This window comes from Apis laboriosa, unplaced genomic scaffold (assembly GCF_014066325.1).
Source record: "Apis laboriosa isolate Shangri-la unplaced genomic scaffold, ASM1406632v1 scaffold68_cov148, whole genome shotgun sequence".
Lineage (NCBI taxonomy): Eukaryota > Metazoa > Arthropoda > Insecta > Hymenoptera > Apidae > Apis > Apis laboriosa.
Window position 1 is genome coordinate 4904506 of NW_025224135.1, and position 27787 is coordinate 4932292.

The 27787-nt window shown below is 27.1% G+C and overlaps 1 protein-coding gene across 4 annotated transcripts; it reads right to left on the reverse strand.

The window, feature by feature from the left end:
* Positions 1-1594: 1594 nt before the first annotated feature.
* On the reverse strand, positions 1595-27019 carry LOC122718644 (ankyrin repeat and BTB/POZ domain-containing protein BTBD11). 4 transcript variants are annotated; one of them, XM_043943859.1, is made up of 15 exons: positions 26888-27019; positions 26551-26773; positions 21342-21576; positions 8166-8370; positions 7537-7782; positions 6706-7185; positions 5456-5786; positions 4715-4950; positions 4429-4631; positions 3505-4239; positions 3054-3322; positions 2762-2967; positions 2374-2667; positions 2120-2302; positions 1595-2042 (listed from the first exon to the last, which is right to left on the reverse strand). In XM_043943859.1, exons 3-15 carry the CDS (start codon positions 21542-21544, stop codon positions 1836-1838), a joined length of 3798 nt encoding a protein of 1265 aa, XP_043799794.1. In that variant the 5' UTR covers positions 21545-21576; positions 26551-26773; positions 26888-27019; the 3' UTR covers positions 1595-1835. The 4 variants fall into 4 exon arrangements, with proteins under 4 accessions (XP_043799794.1, XP_043799793.1, XP_043799792.1 ...); XM_043943858.1 differs by lacking the exons at positions 26551-26773; positions 26888-27019 and having other exon boundaries at positions 21342-21643; XM_043943857.1 differs by lacking the exons at positions 21342-21576; positions 26551-26773; positions 26888-27019 and adding an exon at positions 9938-11567 and having other exon boundaries at positions 6706-7179.
* Between the last annotated feature and the right edge of the window lie 768 nt (positions 27020-27787).

Genomic DNA, 27787 nt, shown 5'->3' on the forward strand with positions numbered 1-27787 from the left:
GTTCAAAGTTATGTATAAATTAATATATATTTGTATATGTGTATACAACTTCTTTTACAGATTAGTCACTTCAATATAAAATATGTGATATTAAAGAAAAAATAATGATTTATGTTTTTTATGTATTTGATTTTTTACTTTTTTATATGTATATGAATACAGGTACTAAGAGAAAATATTAAAAATATGCATTGTATTACAAGATCTTTATCATAACATATAGAAGACACTTATTGTTTTTCCAAAACTGTTTTCAAGTTCACATTTTCAAAAAAAATATATTATTATTGTAGTTATTATTGTTTTATTGAAACAAAAACTTCTATAAACATATAAGGAATGATAAAAACATCATATTTTAGTCTAAGTATAATTAAATTGTATAAATTGTGAATATATAATTTTTTATAACTATTCTTTAATAGAATTATGATATTGTTTATTATGGATTGTGTATACTTTGGTAAAGCATGCAACATTAATAATAAAAAAAAAATAAATAATACAATTAATTATCGTAAGATTGAGACAACCATTTTCTTCAATGTTTTTTTGTGAATCGATTTGACTCTTATATGATTATTAGGCATTCCAAAATCTAAAAATCCAGTGTGATTATATTATTATTAAGGTTATAACTTGAATATTGTATATATATATAACTAACCACTGACATTCAAAATAAATTGCATTATATATGATACTAATATTGTTATATCGTTAACGTATATACACATGACAATTGTTTTATAGAATAATGAATTCTATCATGCTTTATTGTATTAAAAAATTGAATTACATTTCGCTCTTTTGTTTTTTCTTTTAAAATGTATCACATTGTTTATAATATTTTATTTAAAAAATTCAATCTTCATTTATTTGAATGTAGAAACGACAGAATATGAAAAGAAATATATTATAACATATATTAATAAAAGATTTTAAAAATCATTGAATGATATAGTTTTGTATTAATTTTTTTGTTTCAAATTTTTTTTTTCTATTGTAAATACTCTTATGATAAGGATCGTTATTTAATAATTATACATAAATAAAAATATGATAAAAAAATATAAACAATTTTATTAAGTTTTGAAAACAATCATTGTTTAATATTTTTATTATCACAATATTTATAATTTATTGTAATTGAGATGTACAAATTATATGATATTATCAATACATAGGATAGCACTTTAATATTTTTTACTACATTTTTCTGTGTTCATGCATTTAAACTAAACTTTTAGCTTACTTTATGTACATAATATATATAATAAATATATATATATATTTATTATATATATTAATAGTTTAATGTTATTATTCTATAACATATTCTATATATATTTTATATTTTATAATAATATTCACTTTTATATTTACATAATTATTTAAAAATTTATGATTACAAATTTATTTTTGAAAATTAAATTTTTTATTTTTTATAAATGCAAGATTTATTTGTAATAACGTAATTTATATATTTGAACAATATATAATGTATAATATATTAACAACGAAATTTATATGATTTGAACAATATCTAATATACAGTTATAATATGTAGCAAAAATTATTGTACAAGAATGAAACAGATACGAATCAGAAACATGTTCTAATTTGAATAAAAATATTATATTAATTATAACACAATTATACTTAAACATTTGACAAAAAATTTGAAAACGAATCATAAAACACTCAGTCTTAATACACTTATGTATCATTTTTTTGTAAAATCAAAATCGAAATCATAATCATACATGAATATATTGAAAATTACAAGACAACAAAAAAATAGAAATGATAATACTAATATAAACATAATATTTCTAAGTTTTTAATTTATTTTGTTGCTGAGATCGTCTAGCTTTTATTCTTGCTTGCAAAGTAAGAAGGAGTCCTGCGAGAACATCATGATTAGGCAATTTCTTGGCAAATAATAGACGTTTTACTGAATCATCATAAGTTAATAAAGCAACCATATTTTGTAATAAAAATCCCTGACAGTATTCCAAAAGTTGCATAGCATTGTAAACCTGAAAATAATTATTAAAAAAAAAAAAGTTATAATATTATACATATATTACATACACAGAATATTTAAATAAAATACCTTTGCATGAATGTACATAGAAACGATATTATCAAGATCAACCATCGAAGAACATTGTGCCTCACAATACCTAAGTAAACCATCTAATTGAAAGAAGTTCGCGGCAGCCATTAATTCCAAAACATCACTTTGATTAACTTCTAATTTAGCACAACCACCATGATATAAAAACTCCATAACCATCTAAATATTAAAATACAAATTTAAATTTTAAATAGTTAAAATTTTTTAATTTTTTTTAAAATACTACATACCTGAAAAATATGATAACGAATATCGTTAATTTGTACAATAGGAGGATTTCCCTCACATAATTTCGAACTTAACATATTCCTAAATCTCGGTGATGATGTGACTAAAACAATTTTATGACCATAGAAAACTCTGCCTTCCACTCTGAATTGTACATCGCTTAATTCTGGATTATTTACAAACTTAGGATCTATCCTAGATCCACTAGAAAGTGTTGTATCTCGAATGGGTTTTATTGGTTCCCATCCAAAACATGTACAAAAAATATCTGCGAGAAGAAGCGTCGTACCTTCTTTCTGTAGAAAAAATACAAATCAAAAAATATAAAAAAATATTTTTTATTGTAATTTTTTTAAAATCAAATTGAATTCAAAATGAATTATGACTTACCTTACTATATCTAAAAATATTGAATAATAAAGGAAGACATTCTTGTACGAATTGTGTTGAATAATCATCTGGACATACTTGAAGAAAATCTTGAAGTAATTGATCTATTATAGAATCTAATCTCATTTCATGAGCTGTTGCTAAACTATGCATCCAACAATGTAATGTCCAACCCACTTTTAATCCACGAAGTTCCATTGTAATATCTACAGAATTTATATTTAAATAAAATTCTTTATATAGATATATTTAAAATTTTTTTTTCAAATAGTCATTTTCAAATTTGTTTTACCTAAATGGTTGCTTTCCGCACTATGATACATTGCTTCTTGTAAAGCTTTATTTTGAACTTTATTAAAAACTGGTTCTTTTCCTTCTTTTCTATTTCCTCTTCCGTCTACAGTTTGTTGTTGTGGACTAGTATTGGCACTACCTTCTGCCAAAATTTCTTCTAATGACAATACTTCTTTTTCTCCTCGTTTGGCGGAGAAATTCAATGGATGAGATAACAATTGATGTAGACAATTCCTTTGACCATGAACTGTTGCTACTGATATTGCACTATAAATATATAAATTAATTTTATTATTTTAGTTACTTAAAAATTTTTTTTATATAGGATGAAATGATGATCTTTTTAAAAATTATTTAAAATATTCCTATTTTGATTCCTCAAAATCAAAAACTATTCATTTAATTAAAATGTTAAAAATTTTATTAAAATAAACATGTATTTTACTTGCCTATAACAACCACGTTGAGCTGAACCAGAATATGAAAATGAATCTTTTATCAAAGTTGATAAAAATGGTTGGGCTCCATGAGCTAAAAGTAATGCTACCATTTCAGAGTTACCAGATGCCGTAGCTGCTTGCAATGGTGTAACTGTGGATTTATCTTCGCTTAATTTAGCACCACCTTCAACAGTTGCACCTCTTTCTAATAATATTCTAGCAATGTTACAATGTCCTAATAATGCTGTGTAAGTTAAAGCAGTCCAGTGTTGCGTTTCTGCATTGAATCCAGATTGATTGCAGCATATGTTATTAGAAATATTATTGGATATGCTTGGTGAACTGGAAGATGAATTTGGAGACTGCATATTTTTTCCTGGAGTCATTATAGCAGATGATGCGACTGGAGTTCTAACATTTGATATATTTGGAGTAACTGGTGTTTTGGAAGGTGTATTTGCCGATTGTCCAGTAGTTGGAGGTGGACTTTCAATATTCAAATCAACGCCAGCATCTAATAATGCTAGAACAGCTGTTTCATCATTATTTATACATGCTATCATTAATGCAGTAAAACCACTATCGTTCACAGTATTAAGTTTTGTTGATGGCAACAAAGGTATAGCTTGAGCTATTAGATCTGTACGACCACTTGTTAACATCTTGAATGCCATATCCATGGTTAAAAGACGAACATATTCAGAGTCATCGATACGTTTCGAACACATTGAAACTTCCTCGAAACTATGAAAAAAATTGAATATTTATTATGAAATATTTTAATAGAAAGTATTTTTTAATGAAGAAAGTAATAAACATATATAGAAAAATAAAAATAAATATAGAAATTAATTTTAATAAAATTTAACTTTAATAATATAAATTTAGTTGAAATTAAATTTTAAAACGTAAATATATATAAGAATATATTACCATATTGGTCTGACGGGACAATCTACACCAGGCAATAACAATCTGGCAGCTTGATTAATATCATCTTGATCTACAACTAGTCCATGTCTATGTTCTGCATGAGCGGTCGCAACTCTTAGCCATTCGACTAGCGGTGGAAGTACAACGTATGCTCGTTCATACGCAAGCTCTTGTATTCCAGAACCTCGTTCACCATGTTCTAACTGTATAAATACTGCTTCATTACTTTATATTTAAAAGACAAAGCCAATAGTCAAGGGAGTAGATAAGGATCAAGTAGGCAAACCTGTGAACACCTCATGTAATAAAAGAGAGCGTTCAATGCCTTTGTTGTCAAGGGTATAGTTGAACGTCCAGCTTGCGCCACTTTCGAGATCAAATCTATTAGTTCCGATATAGATCCTACACAGGTGGTTAAAAGTGATGGTTCTAACGTTGATCCCGCTGCATCTCTTCCGCTACGGGATGATGATGAAGAATTTAGAGAACTGACACTGGCCCAACGTGGCATGGCAAGTGCACCTATAAAAATATTATACTATATCATACTAATTATATTATATTATGTTATATATTATATTATAAATTAATAATACAATATATAGAAATAAAAAAAAAATATTCATGTATAAAATATTAAAAATATTATTTTTTATTCACATCATCAATAAATTTATTTTTAATAAATTTAGTTTTAAAAAAAATTTAAAATAGAATACTTTCATTGAAGTTAAGCGCAATAATATGATAGATATAAAATTTTATTATTATTCTAAAATTTTGTTTCTTTGAATTCCAACAAAATATTGATTTATTATATACTTAAAAAGTTTTTTAAAATAAAATGGAAAAATTTTTTAAGCTTAACTAATATTTATCTTAGATTAATAAGATTTTTAAGTTAATTTTAAATAAATCCCTTTTTATTTTTTTTTAATAAATTTTTCTAATATATTTATATTATCTTTTAGCAACTATTAGCAATTACAAATATAATTGTTAAATAATAATTAGCTTCTAGATTTACCTGATGCTGTTCGACCAGCATTAAGGTGTGCATAAGGTTGAAGAAGACCCCATAAATCTCCACTATTTGCAATAGCATGCTCCAACATAGTTGCAGTTAAAGTCGTATGAGAATCACTCGGTATACATTGCAATAGTATTTCTTCCAACAGATTTTCGATTCCAGCGGTTAAATATATGGCTGCATATTCATGTATCATTCTTCCTAGTCGTACATCAGACATCCAGCGAAAAAATCGTCCTACTGGTAATTGTAATCCTGAACGAGATGCTTTTGATTGTTTTAGCTGATCACCAGATACAGCGAACATTGCTGCAGCACGCAAGCACGCCTAATAAACAGATTAAAAATTGACAAATATTTATAATATCCAAATCATTGATAGTTTGCTTGATAATATATATGTTAATGGGAGTAATAGTTTGAAATATATTTATTATTCAAAATTTTTGAAAAATAATTCTATATATTAGGATGAATTATAAATTCTTGCTCAGTTTACACATACATGTATATATAATTCTGTTTTATCGACTGATTATTTTATATTACAATTAATATTATATATGATAAAATTATTTATAAAATAATTATAATATTAATTATTAAAAAAATTACTTCGATATCAATCTTTTATATAATTTTTAAATTTTATATCTTTTTTATAATTATATATATATATATATATATATATATATATATATATAAAATATATACTTAATTATTTTATAATCTGTATTTATTTTAATATAGTGATATATTTTTATATTATCTTATTATCATTACCTTTTATGAATCATTTCCTCTAAAGACGAATAAAGACATGTACAAAGAAATATATATATAAATTAATGAATTCGATTATATTAATCTATAAATTATTATAAAATTTATAAGTTTAATTTAATTTGTAACTTGATCTATAAATTTTAAATATAATATAAAATAAAGGAGATATTTTTAATTTAATTCTGAAAGATGAGATTTTCGATGATTCTATCTTTTTATTTATTTTCGATTAATTATTTATTTGTTAATTAAAAACTACTAGTTATTTCTTAATTAAAAAACTTTTTAATTAAAAATTTACTTTGATCATTTAATAAAAAATGAATAAATACAAATTAATTTTATTCACGTTGAGTTAAATTTAATTTTTCTAAATGTAAATTTATTGATTGATTAATTTTTCTTTCTCAAGTAGTGAATTAATTATCATATAAATAAATTTTGTGCTCTATTTCACATACCTTAGTGCAAGAATCTGCCAAAGCCGGACAAAGCACAATTTTGAATGCGCTATACACCTCGTGCTTACTACATAGACCAACAGGTTTAGCCAATCTCTGAGTTTCTCGACCAATTCTGACCAGTGCTCTTTGTAGCAGGTAAGAAAGACGTGGTATCGTCTCCATAGAAACTTGTTCCATATGCTCCCTGGTACGACCATTTTGCAATACACGAAGGACGTCATGGTGCGTCCATGGTAATTGCTGTAACTCCACCAATCGATTATGAGAATCTACCCAAACGAATTCATCCGCACTGGTTACATTGGTATTGATAGTTTCTAAGCTCGAATGTCTCATCAGCCTCCTTACAGCTGGTTCTGAACTTTCGGATCCACTTAAAGAGGAATAGGTGGAAGACGATTTATGAGAACGCATAGTAAGCTGCTGGATTGCTAGTTTTATGTCTTCTAGACCAGAGCCTGACCAAGGAACCTGTAACTATAATAAAGTTATTAGATAAAAAATTTGAGAATTTAAGAATTGGAGATATTTTCATTAATAGCATATAAAGACAGAAAGAATAAGTTGTATATAATTTTTTACAAATTAAATATGTTTTATTTAATGATGATAGAAAAAATATTAATAAATTTGTTAATGTAGATTTGATAATATTTATAGATTTTCAGAAGGAACAATATTTGAAAAAAACATTTTTTCAAAAGATTTTTTAATTATATTTAGAAGATTTATAAAATATATTTTTTTCAATTATACTATAGAGTTTATATAAAATGATATTATGCTATATATATTGTCAATATGTTGTTTAAAAAATCAAAAACACACCTTAGCAGGTGTAGCTCTATGTCTATTGCGATTCTGTCCAGATCTACTCCTGCCATTTCTTTGGGTAACCGAAGCCGATAAACGATCGTCTTCTGGTACAGAGTTTAATTGTTGCGGACTGTGTGCTCTATGATGACGATGCGGTGGTGAACTGCTACTCGTATGCCCACCTGTGTCCGACATACTTGCATGTCCAGAAGATCGATTCTCATCTGATGAGCTATTACCGGTACATTCTGGTCGCCTCTATAAAAGATGTTTGCTTTTAAATGTGCTTATAATAATATATTTCTAAATGATGAATCGCGAAAAAGAATAGATTTTTTAAATAAATTTGAAAAATTATTATTTCTTAGAATTATAATTATAATATATATATATATTATATAATTATCTTAGAATTATTTCTTAGAATTATATAATATATATAATTATCTTAGAATTATTTCTTAGAATTATATTATATGATTCGAATTCTCTCTTTTGAAAATAAGAATGAAAAATTCAATTTCATCTCTTTATTATTTTAGTTTAATATAATTGCATGATATGATTCTTTTATATTAATAGTTTAAATATTTTTATTCATTATACCCTGTTTTATAAAATTATAAAAAATTTTTAAATACCTGAAGGGCACGAATTTCATGTAAACTAAGATGATGATGTTGAGAATGATGGGGATGTTGAGGCGTTGGTGTTGGAGCAACGCTATCCGTATCCCTTTCTGCCACCATATGAACCATATTGTGAACTCCGTTTTTTGGAGAATTTTCTGTGAAGTCTTTGGAATATGGATGACAATACAATTCTCGTCCACTTCCACCAGCCGGTCTAAAAAAAGGTAAAATGATTTCTTGAAATTTAAAAAATAGTTTTAAAAATTAATATTTAATATTTTTTGTAATTATTATTTAAATACCATCATTACTATATTATATTCTACACAAGTAGAACTTTAGAATAAAAATATTAGAAAATATAATCTTGAATATTCACCTGAAATAATTTATTTACATTGATTACTGATAAAATCTAATTCATAATGTGTTCTGTAAACACATTTTTATTCAAAAACCTCATCAATCTATTAAAAATATTTTTAAAGAGATAAGATAATAATTATAAAAATTTAAATTTTTTAATTAAATATCCGGCGTATTTTTTTAAATAGCATCATTCCTATATTTATTTATTTTATTAATAAACTTAAATTTTGCTGCGTTAAAGTTATTAAATAATAATTAAATAATAAGTAGAGCTGTAATTTATTAAATAATACAATTCTATTGGAAAAATAAATATATTATAATAATGCTGAGTAAATGTTTAAAGTTGATTTCATATAAATAAAATTTTATATTTATGTAATTTAAAAGATATTCAAAGATTTTCTACACATAAATTAATAAGCATATAAGTATCTAAAATTTGTAATTTTAAAAATTTCTTCACAGACAAATTAATTATTAATCCCATCTACTTTACTTTTGATTTATTGAAAGTGTTCTCTCTTTCTCTCTCTGCCCTCCCCCCCAGGAATTAATTCATAGAGGCATCGATAAAACTAGTAGATAAAAATTATAAATTATTATTTTTCCCATATTCTATTTTTCTATGTTCCTATAATATTATATAATTTAAAATTATATATGAATCAACATATTTCTAACGTATAAATTAGTCGATAAGTATTGAGGAAGACAGATCACGATCCTGATTCTGATCTTTTTCTTTCTATTGTTTCTCTATTGCTTCGAGTTCCTTGACGAGCAAACGAATATAAATTCGTGCTGGATTCAGAAAAAGGTATCACGTTTCAAAAATCTATACGATCGTTTTCTTAGTAATTCTCCTAGGCCCATAATTAATGATCCGGTTTTCATGTAAGCGACACATCGAAGTTTATACATGTCCCAGTTAGATTCGCGTTTCTATCGTACGAACCAAGATACTTTAACGTTGAAAAAAACGTAAAAAGATTAAGATTAAACGTAAAAGATTAAATTCGAGATTTTCATTTATCAGATAAATAAAGATTTAAATAAAAACTATTCGATTAATTTTTTTTCTCAAGAAATATGCATTTTTAAGTCTCGCTTAATTTATTATACTATAACTTAAATATCTATTCAAAATCCTCGTAAAAATATCCATATCTAATTAGCAATTTAAATCCTTCGCATTATAACCTCGTTTCGTTGAACGGATCACGACCAAAGAAACGACTACACGACGTCCATCAAACCTCCCAACCTATTTCTCGCAACCAACTATTCGCAAAAACCGTTAAGCACCGCGAAGACAGAAGACGGCGTGGTTATGCGAATTCCATGCACGAACCCTACGGTACATACTCATTTTTCATCGTCACGGTAAACGTAACATTCGCTTGATTTACCCCCTCAGGCGCCACTGCTGAACGAAGCTCCAGTCTGCCTTGAACCCGGTGTTGTCCCCCGGCAAGGACCAATAATCCACGACCTGGCTCTCGTCCTCCTCGATCCTGAGCACGTCCTCCCTGCTGGGGCTAACGTTCACCACGATTTCGTGCGTGACCTTGGTCTTCTCCACCTCTTCGCTCTCTATCAGGCCCAGCGTCGATCGTTGTCTCTCATTTTTATCCATATCACCACACCTTCCATCCTCTGAACTATTAACAAGTTGTTCCTCCTTTTTAAAATCCCCTATCTTCGATTCCTCCTTTTTAGTCGCCGATTGGGCGCCTTCTTTACCATTGAATTTCTTCTGTCTTTGATTAGTGTCACCAAAGTAGATCACGGTCTTGTGAGCCACGTCTTTATCGGTTTTTTTCAAATTATTATCGCCCACCACTACGTGTGTCATCGTGTCTCCCATTTTACGCCTGTTATTAATTTTCTCCGCTATGATGCAATCTTCGTCGCACGTCGATTTAACTGCATTATCGCTTATGTTTAACCATTCTTTGGTCGGAGATTTATTTGTGAAGGGCAGGCCGCGACGTAGAATAAAGTTGACGCCCTCGCGGCGAGGTGGAGTTTCCAGATTAGCCGGCATCCTGCAGTCACTCAATTCGCGACAAATCGTACATTTGCAATCCTTGTCTTCGCATGATTCTCGTTTTATTGATGGCATGTCATCAGAAACTTTCATGTAAATACATTTTGTGAACTGAAGCTTCTGTTATTCGATCGATTCTTTGGGAAAACGAGTCAGGAGAATTAAAAATAGAAAATGATGAATTCTAAGTGTGTAGTGATCATTCACCCATATCTCAAAGGATGTCCGCTTTTTCGTAATTATTCGAAGAATTATTCCGATTATCAAAGACGTAAAACAATTTCCTTGACTCGGAGGAAAGTTAAATTTGATGAGTAACTTATTGGTGATTAATGCTCGAGGAAATTGGAAAGTATAAAAGTGATGGTTTCTTGAATTATTTAAATTGATTTGATGAAAGAAAGTAAATGATTTTTCAGATACTCGAAAATTATTTTCTTATATCATTCACTGTTGCTTCAATATTTATATTCAAATTAAAAATCATCTTTTTCACTTTGCAATTTAAGCACAATTAAAAAATCACAAATAATTTCTTCTTCAACACTTTGATGTCGATCTTGCCTTCAATCTTTTTTGATGCAAGTTTGAATACACAAAAATTTCATCCTAAATTAGATTATATTGGATCCAATTCCATTTTATCCTCATTCCAATATTGTTCAATTTTTCGAGTTGGCGATATGTTCGTTTCAATATTGGATTGATACGTTTCACCTATGATCAAATAAATCTTGAATGATCGCGTCGTTTTTGTTCTGTTCCCCCGTTCCGACACGCGACTGAAAACACTATGATCCACAGTGACGGGATCAACAGGTGAAACGCATGCACTTCCTGCGCGAACCGCAATGTCGGCGAATAGAGCACAATCTCCCGTATCACTTTCCTTTCGTTGTTTCTTTTCTCCGTGAGTACCACAACGTAACAGTGTCACAAAAGCGGGAGCATCGACGGTTATCGCATGAGAATATCTTTTTTCCTCTTTTCCTTTTCTTCTTTCACTATATTCTATCTTTTTCTTCAATGAAAATATTGATAATGAATTTTGACTTTTGTATCAAGAAATATATAAATTGTATTCGTGAAAAATTTTTTTTTTACTATTTATATTTTTGCGTAGATTAGAATAAAAAGAAGTGGTGTAAAATTGATTCAGAAAACATATCAAACATTTTTTTTTTTTATGTTTCGAATTGGATAATTGGTACGTTGTAAATCATTTTATTTCCTCTTTTAAGATAAACATTTCACTGGGCAGAACTGTGAAAAAAATTATAAAATATGTTTTTTTATTTTCCCATTGTTGTTCATATAATTCAATTCAAAATATTCGCAGAACATCTTCAATTAAATTAAATTCAATATCTCAAACGGTTTACCAAATCTCTTGCATAGTTGGAGAATGCGGATTCGTGAATGATTCGGCTCTCACTCGTTCTGATTCAAATCCATTTTTGACCGGCAGAAATTTCATTATCCAAGAATTCGTGAGAAATCGTAAGAAATGCTTGCAAGAACACCAAACATAGAATACAAGAGATCAATTACGCGCGTTCACGCACACGGACTTTCACCGTTCTGCTCCGTGGAAAATTGATTCCGAACGAAATATCTCCAATTTCTAGTTACAGCCATCAATATATTAGAATTCATCCATAAATTACTTTGCAAATATCATTTTATACTTCAAACGATGCTATCTCTTTGCTTTATTTAACTGTGAAGTTGTTGTTATTATGCTATTTCATAAAATTATTCAGTCATTTGGATTATATATATTTCAGAAGTACTGTTAGAAAAAGATGAATGAAGATTTTATGATTTACAAGCATAGACAGATATTAAAATTCCTTCTAGGAAAATTAATCATATGATAATTTTTAATAAATCGATTGATTTTAAAAAAAATATTTATAAATCCTTCTTTTAAACACATTCATATTGAAAATATATTTACAAAAATATAAATAATTATAAATGAATTAAATGTATTAATAATTTTAAATTAAATCACTTTATACTTTAATTCAATAAAGAGTGCACAATTATGAATTAAAGAATTATTACAACATCCATAATAATCCCAAACTATTTTACATTTCAAATGATTATCCACTACACTCTTTTATAAGATACGTACAAATCACAAGAAACTATTTAAAAAAGTAACCAGAATTATAAAAAAAAGAATAAAAAACAATAATAGTAACAATAACGAGATATAGAGATATAGAATTAAAATTCTCGATAATGTTTCACGATAGGACAAGAATAACGCACGGCGCGGTGTTCTACTTTAATCCGTGATCGGTGTATTACGCACGCGTCATCAGTTTCTTGTCCTGCTCCGTGGCGTGGTTAAGTGCTGGCTGCCACTTGTAAACTGTTATGCTCTTTTCACTGGACAGAGAGCGTAGGAAACGGGAGAGTGCAAACGAACAGTGTCTTTAGAAACCCCACCATGTACGTATGTATACATATATATGTGTTACATATGCACATAGCGTTTACATTTGCATTTGTTTCGAGGGAGAATTTCCGGCGACCATCCTACTTCCTATGACTCGAATCGCCCTAACCACGTCCCGTGACGATTCTTGAACATATAGCTGTTCGCCATCCTTTCATCGTACTCTTTCAATCCCTTTTCTATGCAAAACGTCGTTTATCATGATCAAAGGGCGTAAACTGTTAATTGGTAAGGTTAGGAAACGTGATTGCATGTGTGAATGAAAGAATATAGTAAACGGTTCAGTGAACGGTTTTTAACTTTGTGTGTGCTAGTATAAAAAGTGATTTTGGTTTAATTATATTTCAAGTAGTTAGTATATAAATAATTCTAATAATATTTTTATCTTATATTTTGATATTCGATCAATAAATTTAAATAATTGAAATAATAATATTTATATTTTCGTACAATATAGGAAATAATGAAAAGAAGTAGGCAAATAATGTCCTATTTTCGATAATTTTTTATAATGGCAAAGAAAATTCTCAACAATTTTCCTAGCATAGATAATTATGGTGCATACAATGCGGAAAACAGACAATTAAGTAGGTCAAAATTATTTCTAGAATATCATAAAAGATCATAAAAGAATATATGATTTTCCAAATTTTTTTATTTATATTTTAATAAATTTCTCTCTTCTATTTTTTTTTCAATAAAATTTACTTATACGTAAATGAATAAGGATTTTTTTTTAAATTAAAAAGTTGTTAAAATATATTTTAATTGAAAAAAGAAAAAAATAATTATTTTCTTATAGATATATAATAAATCTTAAGATGAATGATCATAAAATATTCTAATTAATCTCGAATAGTATTGTTCCTGTTGAAATATATCCATGATAAATTTGTGTGAAAGTCATAAAGTAATTTTACTCCCTAGACAAACCGGTCTTTGTTTTTTCCCACTTTTATGAACTACATTCTATAATATACGTGTATATTGAATACTAACTAGATTATTATTAAACTTTGTTAAAAATTATTATTATTAATTATACGTTTGGAAATTGTACATGATATTAGCTTTTAACTATTAATATAATTTACATAAATTGATAGACTGAATAATATTTTATTGAATAATATGCAATGCATGATTTATTTTATATAATTTTGTTTTCTTATAATTATCTTTTAAAAATTTGAAAATGTTCTAATCTATTTTTATAAACTTTTAAAAAATATCTAAATTTAGTTCATTAATAAATTCAATAATGTATTTTAATAAATTAAAAAATTTCTAATCTGAATAAAAGTAATGATTTCCAAAAACAATTGAAATTCAAGAAAAAAAATCTCGCAAAATCATTTTAATCCATCTTCTTTGAATATTAATCACATTTCATCAGCATATAATTCTTCATTCATAAATTCACTTTTGTCCCATTTGAATAAAGAGATCTTTCTCTTTTATATCGCCTAATTAAAAGCCAATTAAATTTATCTGAATTATCGGTTCTCTGAATTCTCTTTCAATGAACAAACGGAACATTTGGCCCGATCGTTTTATTCGTGTTGCGTACATCTTTTCTGAGAATGCACAGAACGACGGAAGTTTTTAATCTATAATGCGTCCACTAAAAGAAAGGTTTTTACAAAGAGGAGTTCAAGGCGTATACACATTACATATATTGTCCGTGCTCATCTGGCGAAACTCCGGTGTCAAGGGCGACAACCATTGCAACTGAAGGATATTAAATTAATTAGCGAACCGTGTCTTCTTCCTCTAACGTCATGATATAAATAAAAAAATTGTAAAAAAGATTATGTAGATATCCTTATGTAACTGTGTTGAAAATTGTACTATATAGTTTTTCTATTTGACTTCTATATTATAAATGGCTTTAGTCTATAAAATTAAAAAATTTAAAAATAAAATTAATAATACAAATACTATAAAACATAAATGGCTTTCGCAATTTTGTATTCATAATATCATCTTATCTTTTATCATTTTTATCAATATTCAATATTTTAATATTAATAATGCTAAATTTATTTAATATTAAAAATTTTAAATTTCAGTATTATATTACATCTATTGACAAGCAATCTTTTAACCGTTGTAATCATTTCGTAAATATGTTACATATGTACTATATTCTTATTTAAGCCTAAATTCATCTAAAGTTTGACTCACATCCGGTAATTAAGAATTCAGTCTGAGTCATCAATTCATTCACTAGAATGCTAAAGCCATCTTGTTCTAATTAAACTCAGCAATTCTAGTAAAATCATTCTTGTACATCGTTTGCATCAATTATACATATGTCATTTAAAATTCAAATATAAATAAAAACTGCATAGATCACAATTATTGGAAGTAAAATGATGCATGTTTAATTGTACGAATTCTAACAGTAAAATCTCGGATGAAAAGAGATGACACGGATCTGAACAGAACAATAAATATTTAAATTATTCAAAGCGGAAAGACCAGAATTTAATCAGGTGGAAAAAAGATGCTATACATACATAAATTTTAGTGAACTGAAACGAAACACTTCAATAGTTAGAAATGTTAGAAGTGGAATGGAATCAGAGCGGAAACTTCAATATTTATCTCGAAGTTTTGCCACCTATTAACATAATATCTAATATACGAAATAAATAAGTAAATCGTATTTCACCAACTATGAATGTGTAAAACGAAACGACGTATGCTTCCTCATCCATAAAATCTATTACATCGTATCGAATCAGTGAGCGAAGTGGTGATTTAATAGTTTTTGAAATTTTCCAACATCAAATCCTGTTAACTTGGTTGGCAAGTGTCTGAATCTTGGGTCAATCCTATCGTAAAAAATATATCCACCAAATTTAGTAATTTCGATTTATTATGATAGGATAATAACATTATATTTTTTCTTAAAGAAAAAAAATTTTAATAATTTGCTATCGAATAAATCGAAAAAAAAATTGTATATCAAGAGGTAAGAAAATAATAATTAATGCAATTAATAGAATATAATAGTATTGATTTATTAAATTCAAACTCCGATGAAATGACATTTCACATATACTAACCTAACCTTCACACGATCAAAATTAACACATAATTAAATCGATTCTCCAACATAAATTGCAACAATACACTTTCCATTTTTATTCAATTCACTAACGAACAAGGACGAACATTATTGATTCTCACTTTTTATCTTTCATTTTCGAATTTCCTTTTCATTATACTAATTAATTAATCGTTGCATATTAATACTTTCATGAAAAAATCAATCTAATTGATTCACATTGTCATTTTTTAATTCTTCTGTTCTAATGTTGGGCAATGAAATAGAAATTTCAAAGAATTTCACGTAATCATGTGAAAGGAGATTTTTAAATTCATTTAATTAGTTATCTGAAAGTAGAGGAAATCGTAACGGGAGATAAAGAGAGAGAATGAGAACCGGGTGATCGCGATAATGATGCGCGTGAGAGGATGTACGCCAATGCTTAGTCAGATCTGATCGAGATATTTAGGTTAACGGCCTCTCTTCTTTGCCTTCCTTCTTCTTTTCGTACAGATGATTTTAACTGTTCATTGACAAAGTTAAATTGATTTAGATTTTTATTTTTTTTTTTTACGATCATTCGTTAACAGTGTTTAATATACTTCAAATTATAAATTTATGAAGTTTAAAATTAATATAATAATATTTTGAATTTTATCTGATATTCAATAGTTAGCAATGGTAAAAGAAAAATCTGTTATAACATTATTAGATAACTATAATGTTTTATTTCTTTTTTCTATATTTCACTAATATTTGATTAATTATTACTTAATTTTGTTATTTTCGTTAAAATATAGATATACAAAATTTTTTAATAGTTAAATATATTTTGTGTTTATCAGGATTTTACTGGATATTTAAAAGAATTTTAAAAAATATTATTATTCTAATAAGAAAAATTATATATTTAATATTTATAATTAAAAAAAATTCTAAAATCTTAAAATTTAAAACAATCTCTATACATTCTAATAAACACTATATTGCCACTTTCAATTTCCCACATCCAAACTTCAATTAACTTTCACAGGCAAGAAATAAAAAGCAAAGAATAAATAAAAAGAAAAAAGAAAAAATCTAAATAAACGCTAAACAATAGCATAAACTATTCCAATTGAACAATTCGTCCATTGTTATCTTTTTTAATACGTTCGTTGAGAACGTATATTGGTTCACCATAACATTGGGAAAAACATTCGATATACATAAGTACTTACACATATCATGATCATGTTACAGTTTAACACTATTTATGGAATTATGTTATATAATACAACATAATTCAAGACTTAAAAGTTAGATAAATGTGAATTATATTCTGATAAACAAGTAATATCAGAATATTTATTACCTTTTTGCTTTCATAAGTAATCGCCATAGTATAAATTAATTAATTTTAAAATATTTTATTTTACGTATATAACCATATAATTTATATACATAATAATTCTTTTTGTTCGAAAAATAATACAAAATACATAATTTCTTCTTAAACAATTTTTATTGAAAATTTAAATTACATGAAATATAGAAATTGCAATACTTTTGCATTTATCTTTTATTTTTATCAATGCTAAATTTAGCATTGAAATGGATCCTACATATTGTATTACACCCGGTTTGAGGACAATAGTGTATTTCAATGGAACGGGACCCGGGGGAGTATCGCGTCACCGTAAATCGGTCAGGCAACAAGCTACACGGACGGGCTTTCTCTTCGATAACCCTCGATAACCTTAACTCGACACGCGGAATATTTTGTGCTTGCGCATCTTCGTCGTTTGCTCGCATGCGCGCGATTCATGTCTTCGCGATTCACCGATTCTACCCGTGATTTGTCCCTTCGGTTGTTTTATGGGGAACCTTACTTAATTGCACGTCAATGCATCTAAAAGTTTAATTTTATGTTTAAAGATATTTTGAAGACGTAAAATAAATAACAGAATACGGCGATAAGGAAAAAATTTGATTAATTATCTTTATTTTTTAATTATTCTCATTTCCAGATTCTTTAATCAATAAAATCAATTAAATATCTATTGAATAATCAATCTTCTTCCAATTATGATTCACAAAAAAATCAACCTAATAAATATTGTTTAGAATATACAATTTGGTACATTATTCATCGATTACTTTTCATTCTAAGATTTAAATTTATATAAACTTTAATTTTTTATAAATAGTTAAAGTTCTTTTTTTTCCATAAAATTTTTATTATTCGAACACATATATTACATCTTTTTAAATTATCTAATCATTTTTTCAAAATTACAAAATAATTTTTCAAATTACAAATGTACCATAACCTTAAAGCACAGTTCCTTCTTTCGCGAGTATATAAATACAACATAAACTTGGTTTTTTAAGAGACAAAGATTTAATCATTGATTAATTACGTCAAATAAATTTCGATTTTTCATATTGTTGAAAAAGATGAGGATTATTCGTTATACTGTGAATTTTATAGAGCTTCCCGTTGATTTAATAAATAATTCCCGGGTGCTTTCAAAGGAGCTTAGAAGATACGCGTCACCTCTTCTTCTTATCCCCGATGATCATTCTTATACCATAGAGATTGCATTCGCGCATTCCTCATACATACGATTACAGCGAAAGATGACTGGCGTATTTTTTGCGGTCGTTGACTCGTTCGAAATACAACGTGCTCGTCGTTTAAGCTTCTTTAAACTACCTTGTGCACGCACACGCATATGTTTCTTTGATCTTCTATCTTCTCGTACGATTGTATGTATTTCAAGTACAAAACTCTGTTGTATGATTTACTTCTAATAATTAGAATTTATATTTCTATATGCCAAATTAATTTTGGACATAATATATAGTATGAATCGCATAGATATATATAATTGTTTTAAAGTTGATTAGTTAGAAATCTGATCATGTAATTTAAAGTTGTATCATAATCATGTATCATAATATTCATTTCTATTATTGATTGAATATTTCACGTAAAAAAATAAGTTTTATGATTATGTTTTTTTTTATAAGTTTTAAAAGATATGCATTGAAATAGATAGTATTTAAATAATTTATTTTTTATTATAACAAATTATATATTTGTCTTTAATAAGTTCTAAAGTTATAAGTTAAAAGTATAATGAAATTTGGTAAAAATCATCAATTAATTTGTATCAAAGATGAAACTGAATTTCAAAGTTTTTGCGAAATGAACTTTAACCTTGAAACAGGTCAGTGACCGTTTTCATGTAGAAAGCTATTTTTAACCGAAGGCAAAATCGAGAGGAATACGATACGCAATCGATAATTTTAATGTTACGCATCGATGGGCAATTATTATCGATTATAATTCGGTGTCATACATATTGATAAGGCCACGATGTGCTGTGTTTTACATACGAATCACTGAGCGTGCACACGACACGCTCGAGCGCTGGAATACCAATGAACCATGCATATACAGAATCTCAAAGCAAAATCCCGACCTAGAAATCTTAAATTTCGTGTCACGAAACGATTCTGTTCCGCCTTTTAAAAATTACGTGAGCTTTTTTATATGTTTTAAATTCTTTTGCCTCCCTAAATAATTTGGATATAACATAAATCTTTGTCCTTTCCAATTATTACTTTTTCATAATCTTATTTTTTTTAAATATATACAATTACTTTTTTTTTACAACATTTGTTACAAAGTCTCTGTAATTACTATTTCAAAAAAAAAAAAAAAAAAAAAAATTAAAGAAAATTATCTTTTGAAATAAGTTCAACTGCTATTGATGATCATGGTATTTTTTTCATTATTTATAATTTCATGAAACTTTGTTATAAGCAGTATAGAAATCTTAAGAAAAAAAATATAAATAACAATTTATTTATATTTGAAATTAGTATATGAGCCCGTTATATTGGGTGAACGAACTTCGAAAAGAACAAAATTTGTGAGCCTATTACGTGAACCCTTAAATTTCAATGCCTATTTGTATGCCGAACAGATTTTTCAGGAACCGAAGCCGTGGTGCGCGGCATGGTGTCGATGGAACTAAATGATGGGGAAAGGGGAGGTGTGTCTTACGAATATATGCTCGTTCGACATCGTTAATCGAATCGGTCGTAATTACGTACATCGTAAATTTTAATGATCCTTAATCGGATCGGTAAGTGGAGTGGCTTCTCTTAACGGTGATGTTTTGAGATCCCGCTAAACACTGAATTAAAAAAAAAAGTTTTCATTTCATGCCGAAAACAAAGATCTCTAAATTCAAATGTTTTATAAATATTACGAAAAATGAATTCTTGAAAATCATTTTTATAATGTAGAATTTTTCATTGTAATAATTTTTTTTTTTTTTTGGTTAAATTTCGATCATGCTTTAATAAATAAAAATATCGATACAATAATATTGAGATAATAGGACTCGATATACTCGATAATCTATATTATATCGATTTATGACATTTTTATATTATGAATTCCTATCATCAGTTTCACCCGAAAAAAGAATCTTGTCTTTTTGAAATTATGAATGCTTCTCCAACATTACAGGGATGACGCATCAATACTGACTCATCATTAGGAAGCCCATGTTTATGTTACAGATCATCGATAGCCAACCATAAACTTACATTACAATTAATTGACTACTTGAAAAACAGTAGCAAGTGATTTGACATGTAAACGACAGCCAATATCTTCATCAGTATTCGTTATTATCATCAAGAAAATTATCAACTATGAATATCACGAATCAATCAATCTACATAAAATATGTAATCTCTGTGCACACGATATATTTTATATATCAAGTTAATAAACTAGTAATAGATGATAAATAAATCACTCAATAAGAGTTTACAAACGATTTAGCAGCCATCTAGTGCTCAAAGTAATACTTTACCCTGCATTTTCATATTTATTAACGCCCTCTGGATAACGTAAGCTGTTATAGTTACCTATAAAACCAAAGATGAATTGCCGTCGATAATATTGGCGTTTCATTATTTACTAACCTATATTTATTATTCCAGAAAATAACTAACAAAAAAATATTAACAAAATAAATCATATTTATTGCAATGTTAATAATTTTATGTTGGACGAGACTAACGTTCCTGCGTTTCCTGTTTTAATCGATCTTTATCAGGACTAGCGGATTACCATGAATACAACCATTAATCAGATCTCTGTTAAGATCGATATCGATTACAAATGGATTAGTAGTAGGGTTCATGGAAAATAAGAATACTCACCGACGTGGCTTAGGTCGCAATATCTCGTGACCAGAATCGGATATGCAGATACTCAGGCTTAATGGTCCCCCATAGTGTTCTGGAGGTGCACCGGTTTGGACAGTCTGCTGCTGGGGACTGGATATACCGCCAGAACCGGAAGTGCCGGTCAAAAACAACGGTTGCTGCCCACAACCGTCCATCGTGGCTCGCTCGACGTTCATTCTGCCTCCCGTTGCTGATTGCACTGGAAGACCTATGAAATTAAAAATAAAAACACTTTGAGATCCTATACAAAACATATCGTGGTGTTAGCTTTTCTTCACAGAATTATGAATTTATTATTGTTGATAAAATTATTGTTTCATAAATCGAATTATATAATATACTTGTAATAATTTTATTTGTATGTTCTAACAAAAACTACTTTTCTATGAATAAATGAATTTTTATGTAGAATAAAGAACTGTCGGATATTTAGGTTAAATATATTATTATATAAATTATATATATTATATTATAAATATATTATATATAAATATACTATATTTATATTATTTAAAATTAAATTTTACTTAATTTTATATAAAATTTCATATATATATTATTTTTCGGAGTAATTTCATTAAATATCGAATATAGTATCAATAACATTTTTTTTTATAATAAATGTGAGTGAAGCTGATTTATAAATGTATAGAAATTCAATGCGAGAAATCTGCTCGATAGAGAAAATCTTTGGTGGAAAGTAATTATATGAAACTTTCTTCTTGGGCTCGAAGGTCATTAACGAGCATCTGGATAATTCTGAGAATAATTAGCAATGCGATAACATCACTTGTAAGAAACAATTATTTCTCTGTTCATACGAGCAGTGTGTATCTTCACACCGCGAGCGCGGCGCTAATTATCGTTGGAAATGTGCCGAATACGTTAATAGGAAGAGTGTATCTCTTGGTATCGTTCTTGTGTATCGTTTGTTTCGCGCGACGTTCTGGTATCTTTTGTGAAAATTCATTGAAACTTTCTCCATTGAAAATATCTCTATGTATGAAATATACTGAAAAAAAGGATTGAATTAATTAGAGTGAATTCAGATTCTTTATAGGAGAAAATCTTAGAAAAATACATTGTAATTATTACAATAACAATAATATTGGATTCTGAATGACAAGATAAAATCGAGAGTAAAGCATTTTATACTTTTAACTTTAAGATTAATTTGTAAAATGTATTTCATTCAATATATATTCTTTACATTAAATATAAATATTACAATTTATTATTATCATCATATTAATATGCATGTTTAGTTATATATTCCATTTATTTTATCAGAAATAAATAATTAAATTCTGCATTCCTTTCAAAGAATTTCAATAATATATGTATGAAGAAAAACGAACGACTACATGAATTTATGAGATTAACAGTTTCATATACGTGCATTGATATATGAAAACACTCACGAATAATTATTATAAATACAAAATTCTTCTATTTATATTGGCGAATGTATTGCTTTTCTTAATCTCGATGCTAGCACAATCTGTTCCAGGAAGTGGTCCAGTTCGGTCCAGTTGATAACTGGTTTTCAATAAACCGTTCGTAAACATGTTCAGACCCAGATATCACATAGATGACAAATCTTCTGTATTAATTATTAAATTATTTATTCATGTAAGAAATTTTTAAAAAATTTTTGAACATATAATAATAATATCTTTAGAAAGAAATTAAGGATTATTTAAAATCGAACTTTTTTATAAATATTTCTTTGCAATTTCCTTATGAAAAAAAATGTACAAAATAAATACATTACTATATATAAATAAACATCGATATGTGGATCAATATATAAATAGCTGAATTAGATTGACATTAATCTTTTAAAGAGTTAAATAAAACTCGCACATCAATCTTATTTAACCAATCACATAAATTACATTTTATTCAATTATGTGAATATAAGATGCAGTTTTCATTTTCGGTCGTTAAATTCGGTTAATAATTAATAATGATGAAAATAAATAACTATGTTATTAATAAATTTCTAATATACATAAAATTTTTCAAATATTTGATATTTGAAATGCGAATAATATATGTATATATATATATGTATTGATACACATCATGATATCAAAAAGAAATCTTTTAATTGTTATTTTAATTCAAATTTTTATTAAAAATTGATAATCTACAAATTTTCAAAAGAAAAAATATTCTATAATATGAAATTATTAAAAAAAAAATAAAAATCATCAATTCACATTGCAAATATTAAGCGCAGGTGATATGGCGCGGTATTGACTTATTAGAAGTTTGCACCAACGAGGTTCGACGAGAGCATGATCGTGTTGCTCGCTTTGATAGGCCCTTGTATGCAATTACTCTGGTTGGCTCCCAAAATGCTTCCTTAAGTGTGCATATCAGGAACAACTCGTCTTCCCTTCTTTCAATCTCCTTGTTACCCTTTTTCCACGCGAAGTGAAAGCACACGGCTTTTTCATGGAATTCTTATCCATGTGATTTTAATGAAATAACGATATTTCTTATAATTCTTTCTTTTTATCAGAAATATTTATACTATTTTGATCTTCGTTTTTCGATTGGTTTGAAAATTTTTGTCATAATGATAATAAAATTATATTTCTTATAATTTGATTTATATTTCCTTCTATTTGTAGATATAATTCATTATAATTCAGTGTCTTTTGATTCTGTTCTACTTCTACCGTGCTTCATTTTCAATTTTTCCAATTCAAATTTAATTTTTCTATTTCATCATTTAAACATATAGAATATAATAATTTTTAAAATTAATAAAAATTTGAAATGTTATATAATACAACTATTTAATTATATATTAATTTTTTTTGATGATTTGATAATTCTTAAAACAAAACTAACTTCTGAAACTTTTTAAAACTAACATACAAAAAATAATGCTGCATTATATTTTATCTTTTTAAAATATGATTTGTCAACGCTAATAATCATTTAACTTCTATAATTATCAACTAGCAACTACAGATAAAAATCAAGAATTAAGCACTTGAAAACCGATGACGAAATTCCTCTGAGATAATTTTTACTTCAAAAATCACTATTTGTTATATATGAAAATAGGATTAAAATTATAATTAATTTACACAGTTATTAATATAATTCATCATTCACACGAAAAGATTTATTGTATTTGCACATGATGACAATAAAAATAATTTGATAGTATATTTGCGAATTGCTAAGGAAGCAACAGAAAATTCGTGTTCCATGAAGCTACACGTGGGTGTAAACAAAAGTATGATTCTGCTTGGGGCACGGAATGTGCTGGACGCTGCGCTGTGTCCTATACACCGGCTATGCCGCATGGCAGATTAAGCGTATACGTACTTACATACGGCGTGGCATGGTATACAGCCGTCCGCTTCGCGGCCGCCGCATTCCAACGGCTGCCCAAACCAAAACCTATATCGCGTATACCTATCTCGCTCTTGCCTTCTCCTTTCAACCATATGTTTGCTCTTTTTCCCCTCTATCCCCTCTACCTGTTCCTTTTCACCCCTACCACAGCACCTTTTATTCGACCCTCTTCGCAGGAGAAACGTGGCTGCACATTGTCTCCCTTCTCTGTCTCTCTATCTCTCTTTGCTACGCTGTTTCTATTCGTCTCTGTTTCTTTTTATATATTGATATTATTTTTAATTAGTATCGACTGTTGCTAATTATTAGTCAAGGACTTATGATTTAAGGTGGATTTCGAATCCACCGCCAATAGTAATATACAGTGTTTCCAAGCGACACTCATTCTAGCATATAAGTATTAACTGTGCCCGACATAGCTTAACTTTGATGATCAAACGGGATCCAATGGATTTTATCTGGCAAGATCATTGGCGTTTCTCCTTGATATCACAATGATATATGTCATGATTTCACAATAAATTTTTTGATCGATTCGATTGATCATATGTTATTTGTATCGTTTAATTGTTGATCGAACAAATCACAACACACACAATCGGTTTGTAAGATATCGCGAAATCTTAATAATTAATAAATAAAGGACGAGAGTTTTATACATTTCTTCATTCTATCCTCCACCTAATCGATCCAGTAACACATATAAATCTTCCATACATTTCTTCAACATATATTACGAGAATAACATTTTAATAATTATTTGTAATAATTTTTTCTTGATTTTTGCATTAGATTATTGAAATTTTACAATTAAATCAACATGAAAACATATATAAGAATTGGCAAATTTATAGATACAATTCAATACAACAATCAATGATTTAATAAATTATATATTAAAGTATTTATATAATATTAATTATTTTATGATAGAATTATGTATAATAGAATAGAATTGTATAACTCTAATAAAAATTTAAAAAACATGATTTGAAATTGTGCATAATTTATATGAATCAATATATTAATTGTAAATATATGCAAATATAAATAGATGAATGAATTATGCACAGATTTCTAAAAAAACATATTTATATGTACAATTTTGATAAAACAATTTTTTGTTTTGATTTGTTTTTGACTATCTATTAGGTATCAGATGAGAAAGTTAAATCTTGGACCCGTGCCTTCGTATACGTCACTGAACAGGCGAAAGTCTGAGAAGAAGGATCATGATCTATCAGACGAGAGTTCTCGCGAGTGTGCAACCTACGCGATAACCGGTTAGCTGTAAATCCTTTCAGAGGTCCAAATCATTCTTTCACAAAGATTTATGTGATACCTTATGATTTTTGAACAAATCAGAATCGATGAATATTTGACTTTGAGTGAAAAGATAATATCAAACACTTGAACAAGTTCAACTTTCATGAGAATGTTTCATGTATTTGAGAAAAATTTAATTTTCGGAAAAACCGGTTTCAAGCAGTTAGATGTTAGAATGCACAAACTTTATTATATACGTAATATTATTTTGATTGTGAATATTTTTTTAATATCTTATTTTAATTCTAAAAATATTATTAAAGTTAATAAAATATTAAAATAATTTTATTATGTAATTTATATTATTGAATATATTATTGAATATTGAAATTATGAATTTATAGCGAACATATGAAATATAATTTATAAAATTTAATTGCTAAAATAATATCAATTTTTATTTTTATATTTTTTAATATAAATAATAATTTATAAAATCGCTTTTTATATAGAATATATGTATTAAAAATCTTACCGAATTTTATTTAGCGTATTGGTAAAGATGAACATATGTATTTATTCGGGACATGATGGGCACTCAAGGAACACTATATAAGATAAAATTATGAACAAAAATTTCACTTTTGTTCAATGTTCACGTTGTACACGAACATTTTTTGTTTTTATTATTCTATCAAAATATATATCACGTCGCAAAAGCACATATAACTGTACGTACATTTCGATGTTCTGTAAAACTGTAAACACATAAGAACTTTTTAAACTGTACCATGCAGCAATGATATTGGTATAAATGCATGATGTGTTGAAATTAACAATAACCAAGGGCTACAGGAATAAAACAAATTCACCTTGTTTCTTTTAAATCTTCACTAGTATGATATATTCTATTTTTTTAACAAGACGACATATCCGCACATGCATCCGATCAAGTCGCCGCTTTTCGACAGCTGTCAATTACGAACAACACAAGCGCCGCGTTTGTACAGCATCTCAGCAAAACCATTTTCGGTCCAGACTATACAGAAACCTTTTGTACAAGGAATAAACGTGGAAGACGATATTTCTGCCATCTATCGATTATTGCGAGAATCAACGTCTCGTGATAAGTATGATTGACAGTTTATTTGAAAAACGTGTTTTAAATTTTAAATTAAATTTTAAATATACGTTTATTTGACATAACATAAAAATAATGATTTAAAATTCTTATAATAATATAATTAATATTAAATAAATTAATATTAAATAATTATATTCTTTTTATTAATTATTACAATTCATTTCATTATTTCAAATAATATAAAAAAATATTTAAAATATTCATGAACTTATAATATACATATAATATTAATAATATAATTTAATCTCATTTTTTGTAAAAAAAACTTAAAATATATTTTATATAATTTTAATTAAAGAATATAATTTTTCATAATTATATAAAAAAATTATATTCAACAACAAAATTATATTCAATATATTAATATATATTATATATTCTATCTTATTCTATAAAATAGAATATAAATATCTCAAGAATTAAACTTTGATTATAATAATATTTGTAATAAGAAATATTTAAAAATTGATTACTTTATTTTGAATACATAATTCTTAACAGTAATTTGAATATATATATATATATATATATATGTGTATGTAGCTACGAATTCAACATATACATAACTATTGTTTCTGATTTATTGCTAATATTTTAAAAAGAAAAGGTATAATATATGTCATTAGCT